Genomic DNA, 21445 nt, shown 5'->3' on the forward strand with positions numbered 1-21445 from the left:
AAATCCATTCAGCCGTTCGGGCTAAAAGTGAGGCCAACAGCCCTATGGAAAACTCAATGTTAAAAACACGTTTTGGGACCCCCCTTTTTTCTCGACCCCCCCCTGGACGAACCCCCCCCCAATTTTCAGGGGCTGCTCAGAAACAAAATGTGCCATTTTCCTGAAAATTTCAGCCAATTCCGTCCACAAACGCCAAAGTTATTAGACATAGAATTTTCAAAAATCCCATAGAGAAAAAATCCTAACTATATATACCTACTGGCGACCGCCAGTAGGTAATATACACACATATATATATATATATATATACACACACACACATATATACACATATACACACACACACACACACACCCACACACCCCCCACACCCCCCCCCCCACACACACACACACATCTATCTCAAAAGGGGCGAGCCCCGAGACCACACAGCTGCGGGCGATATAGGCAGAACCCAGCTAATGCACCCATGGCAGGAGGCAGCCTCATTTTGAAGCGTGTCAAAATACACTGAAAAGAGTTAGTACAAGGAAAAAACATCTAGAAGAGGAGAATGAGGCACACACTTAAGGCTCAAGCAAGGCCAGACCAGTGGCATGTAAGGGGCAGCACCAGAAGGCACAACGCACAAGTTACTTACCTTCGGTAACGATATATCCGTAAGAAACAGTAGTTAGTATTAGATTCCTTACCTTAGAATATCCCCAGGCGTCAGACTGGATCCGGAAAATTTTGAGTAGCAGTACCCCTGCGTGTCAGTAGGCGTCGCCTGCAGCTCGACGTCCATCGTCGGGATGAAGTCAGAGTACTTAGACGCCGCCCTCGCGCGCTGACGTCAGTTCCTATACACAGCTTTTCCGCAACAGAAACGCAGAGCCATGATAAAAACCAACACTGGTGCCATAAAAACTAGGCCCTGAAAGGGGATGACCTTAACCCTAGATATCGGTTCGCAGAACGGGGAGGATGGGTGAGGCGGTAAGGAATCGAATACTAACTACTGTTTCTTACAGATATATCGTTACCGAAGGTAAGTAACTTGTGCATCTGAAAGAAACAGGTTAGTATTAGATTTCTTACCTTAGAATAGATACCCCAGCAATACCAACCCCGGAAGTGGGTCTGCGAACCAATGATCACACCAGAAAGTCCTGGAGAAAGGAACAGCCGAAAAAGCCTTCTCTCCGGACTTGGCTGTCCAGGCAGTAGGGTCTTGCAAATGTGTGCAGCGAGGCCCACGTAGCTGCCTGACAGATGTCCTGCAAGGGGACTCCCCGACCCAGGGCAGTAGTAGCCGCCGTGGCCCGAGTGGAATGGGCACGTAGCCCCACAGGAGGCTCCTTTTTAGCCAGAGAGTAACAAGCCTTGATGCACAAGACGATCCATCGAGAAATGGTCCGTTTGTGCACTGCCCGTCCCTTCTTAGTGCCCACGTAACCAACAAAGCGTTGGTCATCCACCCGGAACTGGTGTGTGCGATCCAGATAATATGAGAGTGCACGTTTTGGGTCCAGACGGTGGATCCTCTCTTCCTCTTTCGAGGGATGCGGAGGCGGAAAGAAGGTGGGCAAGGTGATGGACTGCCCGATGTGGAAGGCTGAGACTACCTTGGGCAGGAAAGAGGGTCGGGCCCGCAACACAACTTTGTCCGGATGGACAGAAAGGAAGGGAGGTTGAGAAGAAAGAGCCTGGAGCTCACTCACTCTCCTGGCAGAGGTGATGGCAACCAGGAATGCAGTCTTGAGAGTAAGGAGACAAAGAGGACAGTTATGAAGTGGCTAGAAGGGAGTGCACATCAGATAAGTCAGAACAAGGTTCAAGTCCCACTGAGGCATCACAAAAGGATCAGGAGGAAACATATGAGTGATGCCCTTCAAAAACCTATTTACAACCGGGGACATGAACAGAGAGGGCTGATCAGGGAGCCTTAAGAAGGCGGAAATGGCAGAGAGGTAGCCCTTTAGAGTGCCCAGAGCAGAGCCCTGCTGGGCAAGAGAAAGAAGAAAGAGGAGAACCTCTGAAAGAGGGGCAGAAAGTGGATCAACAGCCTTTGCTGTGCACCATGCCACAAATCTGTTCCACCTGCAGGCGTATACCGATTTTGTGGAGAGACGCCTGGCTGCCAGAATCACATTACAGACTTCAGGAGGCAAGACAAATGGCCTCAACTGCCGCCGCTCAATCTCCACCCATGTAAGTGGAGACTGGACTGGTACGGGTGGAGGACTGTCCCCTGCTGCTGCGACAGAAGGTCCTCCTGAAGAGGCAAACGAATCGGGGGATCGACTGACATGCTGAGAAGCTCGGGATACCAGTATCTTCGTGCCTAGTCTGGAGCCACAAGAATGACTTGGGCCCGGTCGCGCCTGATTTTCTTCAGCACTCTGGGCAGAAGTGGTATAGGCGGAAAGGCGTACAATAGACCGCAACTCCACTCGCGACGAAAAGCATCTCCGAGCGAGTGCCACCTTGGAAATTCCAACGCGCAGAACTGATGACATTGTGCGTTCTCTTCTGTGGCGAATAGATCTAACCAAGGCTCTCCGCACTGCTGAAAGAGGCCTTGCGCCACGTCCGAATTCAGACGCCATTCGTGATCCATCATGCACCGACGGCTGAGTTTGTCAGCCCTGGCATTAAGGAAACCTGCCAGGTGTTGAACCACCAGGGTCATGCCCTGATGTTCCAGCCACTGCCAGAGGTGCAGAGCCTCCTGGCAAAGGGTCCACGACCCCACCCCGCCCTGTTTGTTGCAGAACCACATGGCGGTGGTGTTGTCCATTAACACCTGCACTACACTCTCCCGGACAGAGGGGAGGAATGCCTTCATTGCAAGCCGGATCGCCCGCAGCTCCAGAAGGTTGATGTGGAGCCGGGACTCCGCCGGAGACCAGAGGCCTCCGATCTCCGCCTCTCCCATGTGGCCCCCCAGGCCTGGAGGGACGCGTCCGTCATAACTACGAACTCCGGTTAAGGGTAGGGAGAGGGATCTGCAGCTGACCCAATCGCGGTCCGTGAGCCACTACTGCAACTGTATTGCAGTGCCCTCCGAGATCAAGACATGGTCGGACAAGTTGCCCTGATGCTGGGCCCACTGAAACTTCAGGGCCCACTGCAGAGCCCGCATCCGCCAATTGGCGTGATGCACCAGAAGGATGCAGGAGGCCATCAACCCCAGAAGCCGCAGCATCAACCTGACCGAGACTCGGGATAAAGGCTGAAAGATCGGAATTAGAGCCTGAATATCCTGAACCCGCTGTTCGGGAGGATAACCCCGAAACTGTGCCGAGTTTAGAACCACTCCGATGAAGAGGAGCTTCTGAGAGGGACAAAGGTGCGACTTCGGCACATTGATGGAGAACCCCAGCAGGTGCAAGAGGTCGGCCGTAGTCTGGAGGTGGCTGACGACGGTCTGGGGCGAGCCCGCCTTCAACAACCAGTCGTCGACGTAGGGGAAGACTGAAACCCCTAACCTGCGCAGATGAGCTGCGACCACCGCCATCACTTTCGTGAACACCCGTGGGGCACTGGTAAGGCCGAAGGGGAGCACGGTAAACTGAACTGCTCGTGGCCTACCGTGAACTGCAGGTAACGCCGGTGGGCTGGCAGTACGGGGATGTGAAAATAGGCATCCTGCAAGTCCAACGCTACCATCCAGTCTCCTGGGTCTAGGGCAGCTAAGACCTGAGCCTAAGTCAGCATCTTGAACTTCTCCTTCCGGAGGAAGTAGTTGACGTTACGGAGGTTCAAGATAGGGCGTAGGCCCCCTTTGCCCTTCTTGGGAACCAGAAAGTGGTGGGAGTAACAACCACACCCTACATCTGGCCCAGGAACGCGCTCAATGGCCCCCTTGGCCAAGAGGGCCGTAACTTCCTCTTGCAGAAGTTGCAAGTGATCCCCCGACACGCGGTGGTACTGCGGTGGCATGGCTGGAGGGGTCGCCTCGACAGGGAGGGAGTAGCCCCTTCGGACGATTTGCAGCACCCACCTGTCCGAAGTGACAGTGCGCCAGTGGAAGAGGTGATGGCGAACCCTGCCCCCCACTGGCGTCAAATGGTCCTGAAAGCTCGGACTAGGAAGGCTTTGAGGCGGATGCTGCGGGGGAGGATGTGGACTGTCCGCGCTGTTGTCCCCTGTTACCGCCGCGACGGTAACCACGTCTGCCACCGCGCTGAATGGTAGTCTGCGGCCCATGGCTTGCAGGACGTGTGGGAGCACCCCTTCCGTGGCCACGGATGGAGCGCTGGCCAGAAGATTGCTGGCGCTGGGCCGACAGGCCCAAGGATTTGGCCATAGCTATGGAGTCCTTAAAGCGTTCCAGCGCATGATCTGCCTTGCCACCGAAGAGGTGGCTGCCATCGAACGGCATGTCCATAAGGGTGTTTTGGACATCGGCCGAAAAGTTGGCGGACCTCAGCGAACCGCCACAGACGTGGAAATCGCTCTTCCTAGCGAGTCCATGGTATCCAGTGCACATCTAATAGAGTACCGAGCTGCGTCTCTTCCCCCTGCCAGGGCTTGAGCGAGTTTCGCCTGGGCTCCCTCCGGGCACTCAGGCAGCACGGCCGAAACCGTATCCCACAGAGAGTGGGTGTAACAGCCCAAGAGGCACGCGGTGTTGACTAACCGCAACCCCAAACTAAGGGAGGAGAACATCTTCTTTCCGAACTGTTCATACCTCTTGGATTCCCGATCTGGTGGTGCCGTCGGGAATGCGGATTGGGAGGTAGAGGCCTGAAAAACCAGACTGTCGGGGGTGGGGTGGGTGGACAAGAAACTAGGGTTGCCCTGAGCTGGGCGGTGGCGCCTAGCGACGTTCCTATCTACAGGAGGGCCTGTAGTGGGCCTGGACCAAGTGCTCAACAAGACGTCTGTGAGAGCCTCATTAAACGGCAGTAGAGGCCCTGGGGAGCTTACCTGCGATTTAAGGACCTCTGTGGGGATGTTGGACCTCACTGTTGCGATGGGGAGCTCAAGAGCCAAGGCCTTGGATGCCCTCATTAGCACCACACTATAAGCTGCCCCCTCCTCCGTAGCGATGGTAGGAGGGGAGACAAAACCAGTGTCTGGGGAGGTATCCAGGCCACTGGCTTCCCCTAGTTCCTGTGTCCAGGCATCATATGACTGGCACTCACGTGCCAGGGGGTCCTCAGACCCCCCGCAGTCTCCCTCGTCGTCCATGTCCTGATATTCAGGAATAAAGGATGGACCCAGATCCTCGAAGAATTGCTCTTCGGCCGGCGCCGAATGCGGCGTCGAGCGACGCTGCTCCGACGCCGGATCCGGACCGAGGGTTGGACCAGGGACGTCGTCGTCCGAGGACGGCGCCGGGGGTGACACCCTAGGGGTTGACGCCGGCGGGGGTCGTAAGGTCGACCAGCAGCGACCCGGATCGGGATCCTGTGGGGCCTTGCGGCGTCGGGACCGAAGTCACCGACAGCGCCAGGGCCGAAGCACCCGGCCCGCTTGGGCTCCGAGTCGGGTCCGCTGGGCCCGAAGGCGGCGCGTAACCCGACGGACGAGAGAGCGACCTCATGGCCATGAGGAAGGCATCGATCTCCTCCGGCGTCGCGTTCTACCGAGGGACCGGTGGGTATGGAGCAGGTCGCGACTCCTGCGGCTCCGTTGGAGCCGCGTTGACGGTGTCACCCTAACCCTCGGCCGCGCCGCGCGAGCGCCGAGGGGAGTCAGAAGAGCTTTGTCGCCTTTTCGACTTCTTGTGCCTCTTACCTGAGGACTTGGAGCCCGACCAGTGGTGTCGACTCGCCGAGCTGTGATGACTCCGGCCCCGTGACCGGTCCCTCGACCTCCTTTCGGACCGGGACCTCGAGCGGCGTCAGGGCACGACTTGTCATCGTGGTCGGGCCCCAGGCAATGTAGGCACCGGCGGTGGGGGGCGGTAACCGAAATCAGTCGGTTGCAGCCGGCACAGGGCTTGAACCCGGGCATCACTACCAGCACCGATGGAGTCGTAGACTCGAAACGGATCCAAAAAGGATCAAAAAAGCTTAGTCAAAAAGTGACTAAAGGGTACCACTTTCTCCAGACCTGCGCTTGCTGGCGTGGAAAAAAAAAGAACTGACGTCAGCGCACGAGGGCGGCGTCTAAGTACTCCGACGACGTCATCCCGGCGCCAACTACGGACGCGGAGCTGCAGACAACGCCTACCGACGCGCAGGGGTACTGCTACGCAAAATTTTCCGGATCCAGTCTGAAGCCTGGGGATATTCTAAGGTAAGGAATCTAGTACTAACCTGTTTCTTACAGATACTGAAAATCGTGCAACTGTAAGATAATGGCGTCAGTAGACGTAGCGAGCCCAAAGGGATCTCCATGCCTGCCTGGCGCAGAGCGGAGCTAAACAATTGCATACAGGTACCCCACCTGGAGTATATCACACCCCCAAGAAAAACAGGGGAACACCTCTTAGGGTAAACCACAGTCAGAGGACAGAACACAAAAACCTGTGGAACACCGCCACAATAGGTTTACTGCCAGCCCAAAAGCACATAGTCCAACTGGTGGACTCTAAATGAAAGGGTAACCACCCCAGTATATAGAACAACCTGATACCTGCTAAGTACAGACCTATGGGGGAGGGCGAAAGCCCGCAAGGAAGCGCTGAACCGCTGAATCAGAGTGGGTATCAAACAAAAAGACCCCTTCAAAGGGCAGGTCAACAAGGCGTTCCCGGATATTATCTGGGAAGATGCCGTCCTGCAACCAAGCATGGCGTCGTAGTGCAACCGGACCAGCCGTAGCGCGGCCTAAGGAATCCGAGGTATCCAGGGCAGAGCGGATAGTAGATTCTGCCAGATCACGGCCGTCACTGAGAAGATGGAGGAGGTCAACACAAGCATCCTTAGCGGTGGAAGATAGAAGAGACTCAGCAAAGTCCCAAAGGGCAGAAATAGCCCGAGCCAAGGCACACACTGTACTGAGTGAGAAAAGAGCTGCGCTAGTGGAGGTGAAAATATTACGACCCCACGACTCCAACCATCTGGACTCCCGGGAGGGAGGAAGCAGCAGCGGAGGCAAGGAAGGAAAAATATTTTGTAGAACAAGCCCCTGAACGTCTGGATGAACAAATAAGCAAACTGGATCGCTTGGAGCAGGGCGGTGAATGATATAACGAGCCACCGGATCACCAGACGCCGGCCGAGCCCAGGTACCCAAAAGAGCATCATAAAGAGAAGCTTCAAAAGGCAGAAGCGGCTCAACATTCCCCGAACTGTGGTGGAGGACATCCAACAGCAGGTCAACAGGCAGGGGGACAGAAGGGGGCTGCATACTCAGAATGCGAGCGCCCAAGGAAACAACTCTTATAAATGCCGCACCAGCCTCAGGAGCCCTCTGAGGAGGGGACAGTAACTTATCCGTGGGTGAGGGCTGTAAGCTAAGCCTCCCACCCCAAGAGGATTGTCCGATGAATGGAGGATGAGCCCAGTGTCCAAATGAAGGAAGCCCCAATGACCAATGAGGGTCCTGATGGGGCTCCTGAGGAGGCGGAGAGTCTGCCGGAGCCACAAATTCCAAGGGGGAGAGGCAAGGACATCGGGGTGACGACAGAGGCGGTGCCAGGGCGTCCTTGTCTGGCGCAGACTCGGCCTCGCCCAGCGCCGACTCGGCTCAACCACGACAGGCTCCGGGTCCGAAGAAAGGAACGGTGCCGGAGCCATAGAGGCCAGCCTACGGCGCCGAACCAGCGCCGACTCTGCCTCAACAACGACAGGCTCTGGTTCCAAAGAATGGAACGGTGCCGGAGCCGGGGAGGCCAGCCAACAGCGCCGAACCAGCGCCGACTGAGCCTCACCACAACAGGCTCCAGTTCAGAAAAAAGGAACAGTACCAGAGCCGGGGAGGCCAGCCTACGATGCGGAACCAGCGCCGGCCCGGCCTCCGAAAAGACAGCCGACTTTCCGGAAGGCATAGGAAGGCTTGGAGCTAAGCTGCAAGCACCAGCAACAACCCGCGACGCCACTGGGAGCCCCACAGGACTATGCGGCATGGTAGGGGCGCTATGGATCGAACAGGGGGACCCAGCCGGGCAAGGCACTGACGAGGCCATATCTCTATCATCCCGAGAGACAAGGGGCTCAGTCGACGCCAGGGGCAAACCTTTGGCGAGTCCACCGGAGACCCCACACTTAGAGGAGGGTCCAAGGACGCCCCAGGGAGAGGAGGGGACCCAAGGGAGGCCTGCAGGGCCGCAGCATAGGCCGCCATCTGGGTCCAAGTCACCCCCGTGCCAGGAAAAGGCTGATAGGGGAGGGACGACTCCCGGGAGCGCAAGTCCGGAGAAATCCGGGAACTAGTGCCCCAGACAACAGAAGGAAGGGAGATCGAGAACCTCGGCGACATGCGCCAGGACTTACTAGGAAGGGGCGAGCAACGCACACGGGAACCAGACAGCGACCGGCGCCGCAAACGGAACCCACTGCCACCGGGACTTGCTGCCAAAGAGGAGGCCGGGGGCCCTGACGACTCCAACCCGGACAAGCGAGTTGAAAGTAGCTTCATTCTGCGCCCCCGCCGGGACTTCGGCTTGAGTTGTTAGCAGGCGTCGCAATCCGTCGAGTCGTGGTGTTCGCCCAGACACCACATGCAGATAAGGTGTGGGTCCGACACGGACATTTGCTGTGAACAGGAGGCACACGTTTTAAAGCCCAGAGGCATTGCACACTGTTCCAGACGCGAAGCGTCAAAGGGGCCTGGAAACAGGCCAGAGGAATCGCCTACTCCGGATCCGCGTTCCACTAGGAAAAGAAGGAAACTGACAGCGTGCCGGCAGGGACTTATATGACCTCACTGATATCACGTCCGTGGACGACGGTGGAGTCGTGTGGCGCCGTCCCCCAGTACGCAGAGGTGCTGCTGCAAAAAATGTTGCCGCCTTGGGATGATTCTAAGTTAAGGAATCTGCGGCTAGATGTCTCAAACAGATAAATAAAGTTTCTATTGAATCATTTACTAAGAGCTGCAAGCAACTGATAGCAGCAGATTTGAAAAAATCAGATCCTCTTCGGTATCAGATGGTACACCGAGCTCGTGACCACGATAGTCATGGAACAAATAACGTACAATTTGATAATTCAGCACAAGCATTTCAAATGGCTATGGAAATCCTTAGAAGACCATCTTCTTAGCATCAAGCATCAACAACTGCACCACAATACCTTAAAGGCTAAGAGAACTCTTGATCTGAACTGGTAACAATGACTAGAGGAGGAAGTCCGTGCAAAAGGAAAGGGTGCTTATTAGTGGGGTGGGGGTAACCTTTCATATGTGCAATAGACGTGAGTGCATGGGAGTGGGGGGCACGGGTAGGGAATTACAGCAATTGGTGATTACGTGTAGACTTATTGGACTGACTTGTACATGGTGCCTCTGCTTCATAAAAATAGTGTACCACCAAAAAACAATTTCCACAGATTGCCATGACCTGGAATTGCTAAAATTGATTTGTAAGGAAGAGCACTAGTCAGCTGTAGCTCAGAAATGGAATACGCTAAAATTTTCTATTTGAAATAGAAAGTTCCTATTGTCAGTTAGATATTTTTTCTTGTGATAACTAGCAAGCTAGAAAACCAATACCTACTTGCACTCAAGATTTCTACATCATAAGTACACTATGTCACATAGAGCACTTTTACCATATACGGTGATTAAAATGATACAAGATATCCTCCTTAATTTATCTTCAGGTTATCTGTATTTTAGCAACACAAAAAGGCCGTACATCGCAATCTTCCTACAGCAGTTTCATGTTACTGTATTTCAAAGTATAAGACATACCCTCTAATCAGGCAAATAGATATGCAGACATGGTACACTAAAAAGTTAATATACCTTGAAAGAAAAATCACATCAAGCTTTTCCAATGTGGTTGTGTGCAAAACATTGCCTATCTAAATGTAATAAAAAAAACAATACATTTACCCATTGATCATTCCATCTGAGTAGCCCAAATGTTCAGCAAAGGATTCCTGCAAAATATAACCAAAAGTAGTTTATACAGTTTGTTTCCTCTGACTTTGGTATGTTGTACACCATACAGCAAATAGGAAAGGTGATATCAACAGAGAAAAAAATCTAACTGCAGACCTACTAAAATGTTAACGAATATTAAATGTAAGCAAAGCTTCAAATTCATCGGATGTATTTTGAAAAGCCAAAAAGTGGGACTTGGTAACAATCTAATAAACAAATGTCAATATCTGTCAAATGCGAACCTAATCTTTAATAGCGCTTTCTTTTTCTGGCCTCTCTATGCCTCTCTATGCATTATGGCCCTTATAGCTGTATATTTCACAGATGAATCTTGCACAGTTCAATTATAACATCACAGCAGGTAGAAAAAGCTGAAATAATGATGTCCTAATGAATTGTGGTCAGTGTAGTCACTTCTGTGGTAAACATGCCAAATTTGTGCTTCAATTTAATTCATAATGAACAAGTTACTTACCTCTTTTAACACTCTTTCTGGTAGATACGTTATCTAATCGCAGATTCTTCACCTTTAGAATATTCCCCAGACACCAGATTGTATCTGGATGATTACACAGCAGTGCTCACGCACACTGCTAGTTGAGATGTCCATGTTCCACTTCGAAAGTGACGAAGCTGAGACACATATAGGTGCCACCCTGTGAACCAACCAATGCCAGTTTTTTTACTCTTTCTGCGCCCTTGAATGCAGAGCACAAGACCATTGTCAATACCAGCTTGCACATCTCTCATTTGGGAACTTTTTAGATGGTAAAAGAAGACCACTCCTCAGAACAGCGAAGAGGGAGGGCAGTGAGTAATCTGCAGTTAGATAAGACTATAGACCAGAAAGAGCATTACTGAAGCTAAGTAACTTGTTCTTCTATTGGAAGATTCCTCCCCTTTAGGAAAGAAACCAAAGCAGTACTTTCCAAGGAGGACCAGTGCAGTGGGCGTCCACCAACAAGTCCTGCAGCAAACAGGTAAAATACCCCTCCCGTTGGGCCCAGTTGGCAATGCAGCGATGATTTGTAAAAGTGTGCAACGATGCCCATGTCTTGGCCAGGCAGATGTCAAGAACAGGCACTTTGTGTGATAATGCAGCGGTAACAGCTCCAGTCCAGGTGGACTGAGCCCTTTTCAGAGACTGCTACTTGGTCAGTGCAGAGCAGATGTTAATGCAGAAGACAGTCCACCTTGACAGAGTCCTTTCCTGGACTGCATTACATTTCTTGTCCCCAAAGAACACCACCCGATAGTCTTTGCCTTAGCGAACCCTACATAGAGTGGTCTGTCCTTCGGTGAACCTTAGCATGATCAATATAAAAGTTCAAGTTTCTTTTTGGGTCCAGCCAGTTGAGTCTCTTCTCCTTTTTCAAGGGGTGAGGTGTGGCAAAGAACACTGGGATGGTGAAGGATTGCCCAATGTAAAAAGGCGTCACAACTTTAGCCAAAAAGACTGCCCGGGTCCTCAACACCATTTTGTCTGGGGAATAATGTGGTGTAGAGCAGCTGCACAGAGTTAGCTTGGAGCTCTACTCAGGCAACATTCTGCGGTATTCGCAATGATGATGACTGGTTTGAGATTCAGAAGACACAATAAGCAGCTACCATTGGCTCGAAGGGGGTACACATGAGAAACAGCAGGACTAAATTAAGATTCCACAGTGCCCTCGCAGTTTGTGAGGGGCCATGTGTCAAACTTTTAATAAACTGCATCACAACAGGTGGTTTAAACAAGGGCATTTGGTCCCGCAAGGCTGAAAGGGCTGACAAATAACCTGTAATGGTGGCCACTGAACGGCATTGCTGGGGAAAAGGTAAAACAAACACCAGAAAATCCAACAGTTTAACTGTAGGGGTATGTGCACCGTGGACTCCATGCTATGTTACAAATGTGGGGATGCCCAGCTGAAAGGAGGACCTCCACAACCTCAGGAGGTAGATCAAATACAATCAACTGCCACCACTCAGTCTCCACGCACTGAGGTGTAGATTGCGCAGTTTCGAGTGAAGAACACTGCCCTGCTGCTCCTTCACAAAGATCCTTCCAAGGCAGCACCTGATGGAAGGACAGATGCTCATGTTCACAGGTTGCGTGTACCACAGTCTACTGGCTGGCTCAATCCAGAGCCACTAGAATGACTTGGGAGCAGTAGTTCCTTATCTTCTTTAGAACTTGGGGCAGGAGAACCAGTGGTGAAAAGGAGCACTGGTGTCCCGTGCTCCACTCTAGCCTGGATGGAGCTCAAATAGAGCGCATTATTAGGCTCCAATGACCGAAAGTTTTGAAACTGCACTTTCTTGATTGTGGCAAAAGGATCCAGTCTGGACTATCCCCAATGTCGGAAGATGTCCTGGGCCACCTCGGGATGTGCCAACTGAGTTGGTCCACCCTGGTGTTTAAAGATCTCACTAGGTGGTTTATAATCTGGGAGATAACCTGACTCTCCAGCAAATTCCAGAGGCACAGCCTCTTGGCACAGGACCCCCACTGCTCCCTAATTGTTGCAGTGCCTCATGCCGGGACTGCGGTGGTACTGCAAAGGTATATCTATTAGAGACACCTACACTGCCTCAGAAAAATAGTTGGATCTCATCAACAAGTGGCGGTGGAGCACCACACTAGTGCCCATCACACATTCCAAGCAGTCGGGAGTATCAAGACCAGCCTTAGTGACACATTTTTTGATGCATCGTGGCCAATCTGAATGATTTGAGTCGAAGAGCCCTGAAACTTCTCCGGGACCGCTGGAAAGATCTTGATGGCCATTTCTGAGAGGGCATATAGCAACCTAATAGGCAGACCACATTGACTGACCTCAACACGAAGCTGATGGTAGAGAACATCTGCTTACCGAATGCCTCAATCCTGTTCTATTTCCTGTCTGGAGGGGTTGGGGGAGACGCATTAGGATTGACTTTGCTGGTGGAAGCTTGGCCCACAAACGCTCAGGCGTTAGGTGCTACGTAATGAAGACCAGGGCCTTGGCACAGGTGCCCATAAGGGGTCAGTCTGGACTTCATTAAATGGAAGTAAGGGCTCAGGTGAGGCAGGTCCAAGGTGCAAAATCTCACTAATGAAATTTATATTGACTTCAACGGAAGGCAGCTATAGGTCCAGGATCGCCGCTGCATGCCTAATCACTATGGTAAATAATGCATTCTCCTCTGTTGTATGTCCAAGGGGTGAAACCTACCCTTTGTCAAGGGAGGTATCCAGACCACTAGCTTCCTGTAAGTCCATATAGATATCATCATCATAGTGTGGGGGCAAATCACTCCCATCATTGTAGGAGAGTAGGGTCTGCTTCCTATGGTCACCCCCACTTTTTGCTTTTGCTTTAATGGTTTTCGACTTAGATGTGGCTGTGGGTCTGCTAATCAGACCGACAGCCCAGATGCACTCTAAATTCAAACCATGTACTCTAGCTACATACACAATTGGGAACTGGTTCACCTTATCAGCCCCTGTAGAAGTGTACCCTAGGTACTCAGGGCATAGGTGTAACCAAGGCCTACCAGAGGCTGCGGCATGTATTATGCCACCCCTGGCTGGCCACTCAAACCGACACAACTGGCTGATCACTCAGCTGGGGCAAGGTCGTGTAATCACCCCTTGCTTAGGTATAGTATTCCTATATCTACCCTTATATATAGACACACAGTAACCTATAAGTCACTCCTATGGCAGGCCTTAACAATCCTGGAGGCAGAGTGCTTAGTTATGTGTGAGATGGTGCTCTAGCATGAGCTGAGCCTGTCTGCAGCTTTCGGAACCATGTCCTTATAGCTGTTCTATGATATCGCCATACCATATACTCTTAAGTGCATTATACTCCTCGCGGTTGAATGCTAACTTTGGTTTGGCTTTATCTAAACATGTCGTGTAAGGTGTCATACGCTTTGGAATACTACCCCCTCACCAATTCTGGCAACGAGGGTAGCATTCCACCCTTCTAGAGGGAGAAGACAAGTTAGTTCTGACTATCCCGGTTAAAGGTAACCAGAGCCCCAGCGTCACAAAATGGACGCTGCTGCCACAGACACAAGTCTGACCTCCTGCTGCTGGGAGTCCTTCCAGTCACGGAGGTTTGGACAATAAGTTTCCTGCCTGGAGAGGTGCGAGCACCACCCCAGACAGGACTTTGTGTATTGGGACAGGGAGGCTGAATAGAATGAGACACTGCCTGGGGCACACTAGGTGCTCCATGCATACCCCCGTTCAAACCGGCTGCTGGGGCACTCCAGCCCCAGCTCTGGCGCGACCCTGGACAAAGGAAAGGGGGTGTAACCACCCACCTTCCTCGTCCCACCCATAGGAGGGACCTAGACAGTAATCCAGCCCCTTTTAGTTGTATAAAGGTAGGAGCTGAGCACCAGGACTTTAGATTTGATCCTGAACTGAAACTTGAAACGAAACTCTGGACCTTCGACGTTCTGCTGAAGCTGAAGACTGAAGAATCTTCCTTGTGGCCAAGGAGTGACCACCCTGGGCAACCAGGCACCATCCAGCAAATCAACGGCTTGCTTTGTTGACGCTCCCCCCGGGACCCGAGCACAGAGCCTGACAAGACCCAGACTTCCAGACCTCTCTGACCCTCTCTTCACGTCTGCAGCATAGCTGAGATCCGTGGAGGTGACGAGACACGTGGGACCGGCCATCTTGAAAAGTCCACGACTTGCTAGCTGTGCAGCTCCTGAGGAATCCTCGAAGTTGTGCACTGGGGATTGATAAGTCCCGAATCCGAGCTCCACCTGCACCGAAGATCAGCCCTCCACACTCCACCAGTTCTGCGTGGGGCCCTTCTGCTTGTGTTCTGCTCGACGCGTTGTCCGGTTGCTGGCCCGTTGGCTAGTAGCCTCTGTGACAACAATCCCTTTGAACCAACTCCCTGGTCTGGTTGCTCCAGACTGGTCCTTGCCTCCCTGCAAAGGTGAGGCACCTCAGACCTTGCTGGTCTGCATCAGAAGCCTTCTTTGAATCCTGCGTGGGTTGCCTTTGCCAACGCTTAATCCGGCAGTCGACCCCTCCATCTGCGAGAACCTTCGTGGGACAGCTCCTCTCCAGCATTTGGTCGTCCTCGACGCCTCCTGGTCCGCGTGGCTGAAGAGACAAGTTTCACGACAGCACCCAATTGCTCCTCGACGTCGTCTGGTTCCTTCCTGGTTCCACCCGGTCACTGGCTAGTGACCCAGACTCAGTACCCTCTGCTTTCATGTCTTCTTCATCCTCGATCCACCCCTGTATCCACCCGGACATCTTCCTCTTGGTTGGCTGCCGCATCTTTCTTCACAGGCTCAATAGACTTCAACGGCGAAACCCGCCACATCTTCACACCTATGCACCCGCTTCCTGTGGGTGAGGTAACAAGAGTACTTCGGTGCTCCCAAGGGTATTGACTATCCAAGTGCCTACGTTTTTAGTTGTTTCCTTCTAGCTAGACCGTAAGTGTCCTAAATCCTTCTTTTTTTAAACTCTAATTTCCCATTGACTTAACATTGACTCACCCGTGTGTGTAAAGACACTGCACCCGCCTGTGGGCCTCCTACTCCTAACCGAAGGGTCAGATAGTGTAGCCCCAGCGATTCTCTAGGCCCTAGGCCTTTCCTTTTCTCGTGACGTAGTACTTATACCACTTTCTTAGTATATGGTTTGCTTCGCCCCTAGGGCCTAACTGTATTTTGTGCAACTTAACGTATTCTGACTAAGTAACTTGTGATGTGCTTTTGCCTCTGATCTCATAAAGAGTTCAGAGGAGTGTGTTAATAAATAAATACATATATATTTTATATATATCCTGTGTGGTGTCCTTTCATTTGGTATTCAAGGGGTTACATATCGTAAAACAGCTGGCTTTACACGCCCTCAAGATTCTTTTAGCCTAAGACTGTTCTGTCCACGCTACCTCTAGGATAGCTGGTCTAGAAGGTGGACTTTACAACCATCACCATAAGGGTTGTTTGGACTGGTGCAAGGTGCTCACTAGAATAGTGAACACCATATACCAGGCCAACTTCTCACAATAATCACCATAGTCATTGTCAGGTAGTTAAAAATCTGTGTCAAAAGGTGAGGCAGTGACGGTGGAAGGCCTTATGGATAAGGAAGTGCTTTGTTTGAATCAGAGCTTTCGGATGCTGGGTGCACTACAGTGGAGTCAAGGCACGACCATGGTCCAGGCAGTTTCACTTGAGGTCAGACTCTGGAGTCATAAGAGGATCGACTCCAGGACGGGTGTCGGTGGAGTAAGGAGCAACGCAGATCTTTGAGCCAGAATGGATTTTGGCACCAGAGCCAGTTCAGAACCAGAAGTGAGTTCTAGGAGCACAGACAGAGCTGATGACATTTCCAACTTCAGTTACCCAACTGGAGGTCCAGCGGATCCTTGGGGCCCAAAGGAGCACCAGAAAGAATTGAAAGAGTGCCAATAATATGTTGTATAGCCTAGTATAGCTTCTTTAAAGGCTGCAACCTGCTGCAGATTCGCCAATGGCCAGGGAAATTTGGGGCACAACCGAACCAGGTATGGAATAGACTCTGCAATCAGGAGTAAGATTCATTGGCACCTTGACACCCTCATCTTCTCTTTGGACATTCTAAATAGATACCACATCAGGTCAAACAGGGAAATCCAGCAGCATGTAACAAGCGAAATGGCCATCGTTCTCACTTTTGAATCCAAGCAATTTTGCTTTGCAGTAGTGTGAATGGAAGCCCCTATTGCCACATTAAAGCATTTCCACCCCTGGATAGTGCAGCCTTGTCCTTTTTGTTGCCTAAATATCAGCTGGTCGTCCAACCTGATCGAATTTGTCCAGTCGCTAGCCCTTTGAGGGTCTAGCTGATGTAGCTACATGTTCTCAGTTGCATCTTCAGGGCATATGCACCCGGGGAGGTCAAATTAATTTGTCTAACTCCAGTCCTAGAATATTTAGGGAAAAATGCAAAGTTTTCCAAAACATTTTAAGAGGTTTACTATTTTAACTCCACTCCAGCAATATTTTGGAGAAAGCTACAAATTCGACAAGAATTTTAAGAATAGGTGGAACATTAAGAATTTTGTACTGCAATATTGCTGCCCCGATGGTTCAACAAGCACAGTTCACAACTGAAAGAAGGGGATATAAGATTTCCCCCCGTCAAAAGTCAAGACCAAATTCAGATGCCAGTGGTGCCTGGCAAAGTGGCTAGGGGGAAACATATGTACGCTCCTTCAAAAACCTTAAAAGAAATGAAGACTTGAACACGGATGATTGGTCCAGAAGACAACAGAGAAAAAAGCAGAAATACAACTTTTACTAGCACCCAATGCACAAACATGCTTGGCTAAGCAAAGGAAAAACGCAGCATATTAAACAGGTAAGCCTTCAAAGGGTCTGCATGTTGCTCTGCACCCAACACTACAAAATGGTTCCATTGTCCAGAGTAGACTGATTTTGTAGAGGGGTGACAGATTGACAATATATAGTTGACCACCTCCAGAGGCAGATGAAAGAAACTCAGACGCCCACGCTCAATCTCCAGGCATGAAGGTGAAGACTCTGGAGGTTGGGGTACAGAACCTGCCCATCGGACAGTGGGAGGAGATCTGCTCTAATACCACCTACGGCTGGAGATGCCACTCATGGTAGGCAGGATGACGCAGACTAAGGCTACTGGCTCTGTGTCTCCGAGACTCTGTCAGATGGTTGGCAACCTGTAGGATCCCAAGCACATTGCCCAAAACCCTGAATCTGAGGGCCTCTCAGCAGAGAAGATGAGACCCTCCACACCTTCCTGCGTGCTGACATTACACATTGTGGTTGTGTTGTCTGTCAATATCTGGAAAGATCAGCCACAAAGGGAAAGCACAAAGGCTTCAGGGCCAGAAGAACTGCCTGCAGTCTGAGCAAGTTCATGTCCTGAATCTGCTCTTCGGGAGACCACAGACCTCTATCTCCAGCTCCTCCAGATGTACAACCCAATACAATGTGGATGAGTCCGCCAATATAACAGTCACTCATGGTTGAGGGCAAAACGACATCCCCTGCATCAGGTTCTCCTCTACCGACCACCAATATCCCAGTGTCCTTGAGATTCCAATGGTACTGAGAGATCGCCCCCAAGTTGTAACCTGGAGGACCACTTTAGAGAAGAATTTAACAAGAGGAGGGAGAGAGAGAGTCAGTGGATTCGGCCTCCCTAGTTTTATGAATAAACAAAGTAGAATCCACTCAGAGTGGTGGTGATCCCTAACGTGATGGGGAACACACAGTGTTGTTTAAATGCCCCTCACACACCAACAGGCCCCTTGGTGTCATGCTTCATCATCGGGGCCTTCGCACCCCTCTACGGGATGCGGCGTGCTACGACTCGCGGATACGCAGGAGCACTTGGAAGTGAACTATGTGAGGGGGTGTGTTGCTAAAGTGTGAGTGAGGTGAGGTGAAACAATGTGAATAGTTAAAAAATACCTGGCGCGTGGGTGAAACAATTTTATTAAATCCCCGGCTGGTATTATTAAAAAAGAAGTGCAAGGCGTGGTTATGAGAATACGGATTAGGGTATTACAACCACTGTAAAAAGTGTCAACATGTTTCGGAGCTCAGAGGCTCCTTCTTCAGGACAAGGATAGCACTTACCCTCCCCTTACTCACATGTAAATGTAAAAGTGTAAAAATTAATTACAACAATGTGTAATATACCTAACAATGTTATATATGTAGGTGGGTGTCGTTGCGCCCAATTGGCGATGAAAACCTGTAGAGAGAAAGCATACATAAACACACTGGTCTAAGATGCACAGACCATAGGAGAAGAAAACAACTTCTCTGAATACAACAGGGTCAATCCAAAAATAGTGGAACCCTGTAAGGAAAAAATTGAAGAAATATACACACAAGGACATAACACAACGCTCACAGATATATATATATATATATATATACACACACAGAACACAGAATTAATCTCTACTCTGATGGAAATAGAGCACAAAATAAGTAATTCACGGCTTACTTAAAGTTCTCAAATATAAGACCTCATGAGCCTGTGCGTGTTATTGGGGGATCCTTCCTTTCTGTTCAGAAAATGACCTATAAAAACATTAATATATGGGATTCAGTTTGTTGTAGGTACCAATGCACCAAAGCGCCAGAATCAAGCTCCTTTTTGTGACCCAAAACTCACGGTTACTGCAATGGCTAGTCGCCTGCCTTCCCTCAACGCGGCTCCGATGAAGTGAGCGTGCATCGTGTCAGTAACCTTTTATATTTATCACAAAAGAGTATCAGAGGGTCAGAATCCTACAGGTGATTACTATGAACAGGGGTGGTTACCAAAAAGCCAAACAGTGAAAGTTATAACAGCCAGGTCAGGTTTGTGTCCGATCTCTGGCACCCATCAGTCACCACTCGGAACCGCCCTTCATCAATGGAATCATTAAGCCCAGTGGTATCAGTACCAAGACGGAACACCCATCTCTGTTCTTTTTCCAGGAGGCCCACATCTGAGGGCAGTTGTTCTATTACATTGTCTGAATGACTCCTTAGAATCATTATATTGGGCTGTATCAGGTCATATTGTCACCATAGAGATAGTCTCACCCTATTGTCAGCCTCTTCTTGTAACCTTTTAATGTAGGCTCGTATATTCTTGTATTTTGAGACATACTATTGTCTGCCTCTCCTTGTAACCTTTTAATGTAGGCTCGTATATTCATTTATTTTGAGACATACTCAATTCCACCCCAGCGCGCATGCTCGCTGTATTTCCATCTCTCTCCCACATGCGTTCTGACCCTAGCGGCAGTGCCGCTGTTTTGCGCATGCGCGGTAACTTCCATTTCCGCGCATGCGCATTCAACACTAATTCTGATGGGGAGGCGCATGCGCGGTGTGTAGCGGTGGCCGATCGCGCAGCACCGGACTTCCTCGGTACACTAATTCCGTATTTGGGCTTCTCCCGGGCCTCATTATTCAATTTACCATCGTTAATGAGCAAACGGCAGAGTATATAAAAGGTTACTGACACGATGCACGCTCACTTTATCGGAGCCGCGTTGAGGGAAGGCAGGCGACTAGCCATTGCAGTAACCGTGAGTTTTGGGTCACAAAAAGGAGCTTGATTCTGGCGCTTTGGTGCATTGGTACCTACAACAAACTGAATCCCATATATTAATGTTTTTATAGGTCATTTTCTGAACAGAAAGGAAGGATCCCCTAATAACACGCACAGGCTCATGAGGTCTTATATTTGAGAACTTTAAGTAAGCCGTGAATTACTTATTTTGTGCTCTATTTCCATCAGAGTAGAGATTAATTCTGTGTTCTGTGTGTGTATATATATATATATATATATCTGTGAGCGTTGTGTTATGTCCTTGGGTGTATATTTCTTCCATTTTTTCCTTACAGGGTTCCACTATTTTTGGATTGACCCTGTTGTATTCAGAGAAGTTGTTTTCTTCTCCTATGGTCTGTGCATCTTAGACCAGTGTGTTTATGTATGCTTTCTCTCTACAGGTTTTCATCGCCAATTGGGCGCAACGACACCCACCTACATATATAACATTGTTAGGTATATTACACATTGTTGTAATTAATTTTTACACTTTTACATTTACATGTGAGTAAGGGGAGGGTAAGTGCTATCCTTGTCCTGAAGAAGGAGCCTCTGAGCTCCGAAACATGTTGACACTTTTTACAGTGGTTGTAATACCCTAATCCGTATTCTCATAACCACGCCTTGCACTTCTTTTTTAATAATACCAGCCGGGGATTTAATAAAATTGTTTCACCCACGCGCCAGGTATTTTTTAACTATTCACATTGTTTCACCTCACCTCACTCACACTTTAGCAACACACCCCCTCACATAGTTCACTTCCAAGTGCTCCTGCGTATCCGCGATTCGTAGCACGCCGCATCCCGTAGAGGGGTGCGAAGGCCCCGATGATGAAGCATGACACCAAGGGGCCTGTTGGTGTGTGAGGGGCATTTAAACAACACTGTGTGTTCCCCATCACGTTAGGGATCACCACCACTCTGAGCGGACCACTGGAGAGCCCACAATGTGCCAGTCTGTGCATAACCCATAAGGGGCAGGAAGCCAGCAAACTTAGCAAGCGAAAAACTGTCAAGACTTAAACATGAGCTCCCTCCTGCTACTTCAGAGTTATATCCTGAATGTCCTGGATACTCTGAGAAGAAGAGAAGACTCTCAAAGATGTTGTATCTAGAACTGCACCTATGAACAGAAGGTACAGAGAGAGCGATAGGTGAGACTTGGACACCATGATAAAAAAACGAGGCCAAACAGTGAGAATATTGTGACCTTTAGGATGTCCAATACCAGCTGTAGCAAGTCCACCTTAAGCAGACAATCGACCAAGTTACTTGCCTTTGGTAACGCTTTTTCTGGTGGATAAAGTATCTGCCTGTGGATTCCTCACCTTTTCAATTACCCCATGCTCAG

General features: G+C 50.3%; 1 protein-coding gene across 3 annotated transcripts in view; it reads right to left on the bottom strand.

Annotated features, from left to right (window-relative positions):
• The window catches only part of SMARCA2 (SWI/SNF related BAF chromatin remodeling complex subunit ATPase 2), a 1851064-nt gene that overhangs the window by 1009326 nt on the left and 820293 nt on the right, over window positions 1–21445 (bottom strand). For all 3 annotated transcript variants that reach the window (XM_078675722.1, XM_078675721.1, XM_078675720.1), the window contains exon 23: window positions 9940–9986. In XM_078675722.1, coding sequence (XP_078531848.1) covers window positions 9940–9986 — 47 coding nt within the window. The remainder of the gene's footprint in view (window positions 1–9939; window positions 9987–21445) is intronic.

Source organism: Lissotriton helveticus, chromosome 2_1, assembly GCF_964261635.1.
Source record: "Lissotriton helveticus chromosome 2_1, aLisHel1.1, whole genome shotgun sequence".
NCBI lineage: Eukaryota > Metazoa > Chordata > Amphibia > Caudata > Salamandridae > Lissotriton > Lissotriton helveticus.